Source organism: Gossypium raimondii, chromosome 7 (assembly GCF_025698545.1).
Source record: "Gossypium raimondii isolate GPD5lz chromosome 7, ASM2569854v1, whole genome shotgun sequence".
Classification (NCBI taxonomy): Eukaryota; Viridiplantae; Streptophyta; class Magnoliopsida; order Malvales; family Malvaceae; genus Gossypium; species Gossypium raimondii.
The window spans coordinates 25,610,666-25,617,366 of record NC_068571.1 but is presented as its reverse complement, the minus strand read 5'-3'; the positions used below and the strand labels follow the sequence as shown (position 1 = coordinate 25,617,366).

Below are 6,701 nucleotides of genomic sequence, written 5' to 3'. Positions count from 1 at the left end.
TAATTGATATAAAATAATATGGAATCTCAAGCTTGGTATGAAATCTAGAAGCACATTTGATGTTGGGCATCAAAATCATGGAAACTCCATGCTTTCATTGGTAACCCAAGTTTTCTCTCTTCTCAATATATTTACATCTTTATAATAAACAAAAAAAAAAATTTATAGAGGAAAGAATAAAAAACTCCCAAAAAATATGATAATCCTTCAACAATTTTTTAAGTATAATGTATATGTGTATAAGGATCTATTAAATTATTCTATAAAATAACAAAAGGTAGCCATTGGCTTATGATTTGAAACTGGACCCTTTTAAAATGCATTAAATTCTTGAATGTTATCACATGGACCTTCCTTATTTAAGCAGCCCCATCCCATCTTCTCCCTCCAAACCAAGAACAACAACAACTTACTCTCTCTGAAAGAAAAAAACAAACACCATTTCTTTTTTTTCTCTAAGCTCTCTAATTTCAACTCTGCATTTTTGTCTCAAGACAAACTCACTGTATGACAATGGAGAATTTGTTTCGCCTTGTTGATCAAGACCAAGATTTCTTTCAGCGTAAATGGACTTTGGTCAATGGTCCGGTCATTGTTGGTGCCGGACCATCAGGGCTAGCCACTGCTGCTTGCCTGAAAGAACAAGGGGTCCCCTTTGTTGTCCTCGAAAGAGCCGATTGCATTGCATCTTTGTGGCAGAAACGCACCTACGACAGGCTAAAGCTTCACCTTCCCAAACAATTCTGCCAACTCCCTAAACTACCTTTCCCTCAGGATTTCCCCGAGTACCCAACAAAGAGACAGTTCATTGAGTACCTTGAATCATATGCTAAGCATTTTGATATCAACCCAAAGTTCAATGAGTGTGTGCAGTCAGCTAGGTATGATGAGACCAGTGGTTTCTGGAGGGTCAAGACCATTGTTACAAGTGATTCAAACAAGACTGAGTTCGAATACGTTTGCCGCTCGCTTGTTGTGGCCACTGGTGAAAATGCCGAGTGTGTGTTGCCCGATATTGAAGGATTGTCAGAATTTGGTGGTGAAGTTATCCATGCTTGTGATTACAAGTCTGGTGAAAAATTCAAGGGGCAGAAAGTACTAGTTGTCGGCTGTGGCAACTCTGGCATGGAAGTTTCTCTTGATCTGTGCAACCACAATGCTTCACCTTCAATGGTGGTTCGCAGCTCGGTAAGTCATCAGGAAAAAAAAGTTACCTTATATCAGATACACTTTGAAGAAAAATTGAATTCTAATAGGTTTTTTGTTCTGTTTTTCAACAGGTTCATGTCCTGCCAAGAGAAATTTTTGGGAAATCAACATTCGAATTGGCTGTTTTGATGATGAAATGGCTACCCCTTTGGCTTGTTGACAAGCTAATGTTGATTTTGGCATGGTTGGTGTTGGGAAACATTGAGAAATATGGACTTAAAAGGCCATCAACGGGTCCCTTGGAACTCAAGAACACAAAAGGGAAAACCCCTGTATTGGACATTGGTGCATTGGAGAAAATTAGATCAGGTGACATTAATGTGGTTCCTGGAATCAAGCGTTTCTCACGTGGACAAGTTGAGCTTGTTAATGGCGAAAAACTTGATATCGATTCAGTTGTGTTGGCTACCGGATACCGCAGCAATGTTCCCTCATGGCTTCAGGTGAGAAAATGCTCTAAAATTAAACTTTTTTAAAGAAGCCTGTAAAGATTGACAAATAAACTAATGGAAATAGTTGACATGATGAAACAGGAAGGTGAATTCTTCTCCAAAAATGGGTACCCAAAGGCTTCATTCCCACATGAGTGGAAAGGAAAAGCTGGACTTTATGCAGCTGGGTTCACAAGGAGAGGGCTCTCAGGTGCTTCCTCTGATGCCATGAGGATTGCACAAGATATTGCCCAGGTCTTTAAAGATGAAACTAAGCAGCTCAGAATGAGAACTGTTGCTCGCCATAGACGCTGCATTTCACTTTCACAGTTCTAAACTTACAAAATCCTCAGCCAAATATTTTTATTTCATCAAAAGCTAGGAAACTAGCTTTGTTCCTGTAAAAATTAATAATACTGTATAATACTCTCACCCAACAAAAAACAAAACAAAAGAGGTAGAACAGGCTGACAGAGCCCTCTCCAAAGGCCCAAGTTTTGATTTTCTTTGGGCATTTTGTAAACCGAGGATGATGAGGCTTTTTCCTTTTTTTTTTTAAATTTATTATTTAAAAATGTTTGTACCATAATTCAGTAATCAAGTTGAATGATACCGCAGCTTCCTTTCTCTATATCCCATCATTTCTCTGTCAATGGTTTCAAGATTCTTTCAATTCATAGTACTAATTATTACAATAAGCTCCAATCCACAACCAGAAAGCTTCATTCTTAACCAGTAAAAATGATGATTCTTTGAGAAAGGAACAACAGTTTTCCAGTTCCCTAAAAGAAATAAGCATTGTATTAATGAAAAGGTAAAGGCCCACTGACTGAATGCTTGAGATTTGCAAGTTGCCCCCATAAACATCAAATCATAGATGGGGAATAGGACCCATGATGATGAGGGACAATGGAACCCAGCTCCCACCATCTTTTGAGGATAGCCAAGCTCCAAACACTATTCCCCTTGATTCCTAAATTACTTGTATGATTTCATTGACCAAAACTTATTTGTAAACGAATAATCTAAAGTTGCACATGGATTGAGCAGAGCACCCTCAATGCTCTCATCATGACTGAATTACAGTTAGATATTTTCTGTAAAGCATATTCCTTAACTTAGAGACGTGAGAACTAGCTGTCTTGATATTATGTAAGTCGTAGAAGTCCGTAAAGCATGAATACCCTGTTTCCTTTTCTTTTTCCCTTTATTATAGAGGACACTATTGCGCAGAAAAGGTAAAAAACTTTAATGGCGTCGCCCGGACTCGAACCGGAGACCTTCAGTGTGTTAGACTGACGTGATAACCAACTACACCACGACACCATGGTTACCGCTTTCTGAACGAACAGAAATATTTTCTTATTTATGATTTGTCTTACATGAGTGGTGACCCAGGCAATAAGCCTGCAAATAGACACGATAGTAAGGTGCGTATTACTGAACAAAGTCTTCCAACTCTAGAGCAATTATAGTGTAAATATTATACGAAAACTACAAAAAGATATTAATGCTTGAAATTATGTATATATAATTTCATGAAAATATACGAATATAGTCATGACAATCAAAACTGGTTCTAAAGCGGATAATAAAACAAAACAGGCAACTCCTATCAGGGAAGCTTGAGTTATGACAGACACAAATGACAAAAACACACATTGCAGCGCCCGCTATTTGGGAATTAGTCAACACACATCAAACACTGCTTTCACTGACACAAAAAGTCAAACTTCCCAACACCCCTACTCATCCACAAATATTGGAATTCAAATACTACTATTTTCTATACTGCTAGGCTCCAGTTGCTATTGGTTGAGATGAGGGTTTCAATAAGCCAATTGGTTTCAATTTAAAATGCATGAAAATTTTCTTGGCTGGTGGCTTGATTCAACAGGGAAATGAAAACAGTCACCTATTGAAAGGAGCAACTCAGGTCCAAGAATTAAAAGCCCACAAAAAGATAAGAACAGTGTCCATTGACTTCCAATTAAGATGGAGACTTCAAAACCAAGTGTTAGTAAGCCATGGGGCCTTTTTTCTTCACATTCCTAAATATATAACATAGAGAGACAGCCCGTTTTTGTTGCTAAAGACATTGATTCAGAAATTACAACAGGGTGCTTTGAATTCAATGCCCCATATGTTCCCTTATTTACCAAGCCGGCATGGCCTTTACAGCAGCAACTGATCCACTATGTTATCTCAAACTCGAATATAAATATGTACTAGAAATACATGTGGAGATTATGTCTCCATATTCATGTTTGAAGATCCGTAAAAAAAAAAATCTTAACTACGAATATTAGAGCAAAAATGAAAAGTTCGAGTAAGCTAGTGGATCAGTTTTTTCTTTTTCTTTTTTTCTTCCAAACCCCGATTGCATTTAACAGCTGAAACCAATCCGTCCTTTTCCCTGGTTTATATACATGTTTCTGAACCGCTATAATTTGGACATCATTGATAACCATTGTAATGCATGTTTGTAGTCCCTTATAATTTGGACAATACTGCTAACAACAGTGAACACACACATGGGATGGTTACCTTTTTCCCTTGCCAAAATCCCTTCACAAGGGACCCATCATCTTCATCTAGGACAAAACCATAATCTACAAGTCAGAATTTGTTTCTTCACATGGTTGTGTCCACTAGAGACTCCGGCGACGTGGACCTAAACCCGGCAATGAACATTTGCTAAGAACGTGCAGTAGGGAGGGGAAATAAATAGTTTGTAGAATCTACTAAATGATCCAACCCCTTTACAGCCTGACCTGTTTCTCTAAACGAATTGCAGTAGGCTGCAAATGTAATGGCATTGGCTTTAAATTCATCACTTCTTGGTAGGTAAAAGTCTAAGGGGATTGCTAATGGAGCAATTTGTTGTGTTGCCAAGTTGGAATAGCACCCCACCTGTTTTATCCTATCCAGGGACTGATGTAGGACACTGGACAGGCAACATCTTTTACTTCCATCACGAGTTAATTAGTGTAAGGCTTAGACCTTGTAATTCAGACAACGCCTAGCTAACATATAAGTCCAAGGAGAAACTGACTTGACAGGCTTATCAGGACATGATAATATGTGTTTTTCTTGTTAGATTCATCAAGCAGGAGAGATCTCAAAGTTATATTCAGACAGGACAAAAGTGAAATGAAAAGGTACAAAGCAATTGATACCATAGCACAAATGTTCTTAGGTTCTTCCATTTCCATGTAATATAAACCAACAACATTTTTACAGAACAATCAATTAAGAAAACATTACAAGGCCGATTGTGTAAAGATTGGGTTCATATATATGACCAGAACTGCGTTATAGGTTCACATGTAATGAAAGCCTCCTAAAGGTTTAAACATGGTTGACAGAATAGAATTCTTCAAGGCTGTGATGTGGTGAAAATTGCTCCCAAGTTGCAGAGTACCTCCATTGGAAATTGGAATTATTTTGATTCTCAAACTTTCGACTTGGCAATAATACATACTGGGTAAAGTTCTCAATCTCTAGTTACAGGTATTCACGAATGTCGAAACTGAATATCCATATAAAAAAAATATATCGTCCAAGTTGGTTTCATTTTGAAAACCCAATTTACTAACATATTAAAAGACATGGGATAAATGGCAGCTTTTTTAGTTTGCTTATGAAATTAAAAAAAAAAAATTACTAGCTTATAAAATATTAACTCTTAAAATATATTAATTTTAACATTATTTCATTACTATTTATATATATTTAAATGAATTTAAATATTTTTATTATTTTAATAATAACTGAAACCAATTCAATAATTTCAATTATAAAAATTTGCTCTAAACTCGATTGAATCTCTACTAACAGTTAACTCTTTAATGAGTTTGATATCGCGAGTTAGCGGATATCTATTCAATTAGATAATGACAAAATACTCTTATTTTACAAAATAAATTATATTATTTTAATAATATTTTGTCATTTTATATATTTTATAAATATAATAAGATTTGAGCCACATCTTTATAATTTTAAACTTCTTTATAAGTATGCTATAATTTGGTTTGGATTAAAGCCTTGGTTACGTACTACTGGAAAAATATATGTACTTTCTCCTAATTACATTTGCATTCGGAAAGGCAAATCAAGAAGGGAAAATGATGAGTGAAGATACTAAAATATAATATAATGCGTTTTTAAATTGATTCGATTAGAAAAAATCAAAAGGGAAAATCCAATTATTATTATTTTTCTTAATAATCTTTCACTATTATGTAGGGCTGAGCAAAATTCGATTCGATTAGAAAAAATCAAAAAAATTTCAAATTTTGAGTTAAACAAATCGAGTTATTCAAGTCAATTCGATTTTTTTTTTCAAATTTCAAAATTTAAATTCGAATAACTCGAATAATTCAAATAAACCAAATACTAAACTATAATATTTTACATTTCCCCTTACTTTTTTACTTTCTCCCCAAAACTTTTACTCCCTCCTACTTTCCTCCCAAAACTTTTACTCCCCTTCTATCCCACTTCCCGTCTACCCCAAACCCATTTTTCCCTAGATTTTTCTTGAATATCCCCCCCAAATTTTACTCCCCAAATTTCTTATTTCCCCCTAAACTTTTACTTCTCACCCTTTACCCCTAAATAAAAAATCAAAATCATCAAAAAAAACCCCTAAACCTAAATAGAAATAATTTTATTTATATATATTATTTATATTATTAAATTAAATTGCACATTTTTACGATTTATATTATTAAATTGTTTGATGATATTGAATCTTTATAAATTTCTGTTAAACTTAAATTATTGATGATGCCATAAAACATTCGTGTTAAAATTTTATATTGGTATTAATTTCATATTTTATCTTTAAAATAACTTTTATAAAAATCACATTTTTACATTCAATATATTTTAATTTCAACATATATAGTGACAAGAATCGAAGATAATTGAAGCGATTAAGTAAGCAAAGAAATTAACTCAGTATATAAAAATTAATAAATAAATTATAAGGGATGAAAGTTAATAAGAAATTTAATTACGGTGGACAAATTTAATTACGGTAGGTGACAGTTA

General features: G+C 34.5%; 1 protein-coding gene and 1 non-coding gene across 2 annotated transcripts; one reads left to right on the top strand and one right to left on the bottom strand.

The window, feature by feature from the left end:
* The first annotated feature begins 408 nt into the window (after positions 1-408).
* LOC105798692 (probable indole-3-pyruvate monooxygenase YUCCA8) lies at positions 409-2,267 on the top strand. The gene is made up of 3 exons (XM_012628856.2): positions 409-1,188; positions 1,281-1,652; positions 1,743-2,267. The coding sequence occupies exons 1-3, from the start codon at positions 508-510 to the stop codon at positions 1,974-1,976; spliced, it is 1,287 nt and encodes a 428-aa protein (XP_012484310.1). The 5' UTR covers positions 409-507; the 3' UTR covers positions 1,977-2,267.
* A 625-nt stretch (positions 2,268-2,892) lies between these two features.
* Positions 2,893-2,966, bottom strand: TRNAV-AAC (transfer RNA valine (anticodon AAC)). Its single transcript has one exon. It is a non-coding gene; the product is annotated as a tRNA-Val (tRNA).
* Positions 2,967-6,701: the final 3,735 nt, after the last annotated feature.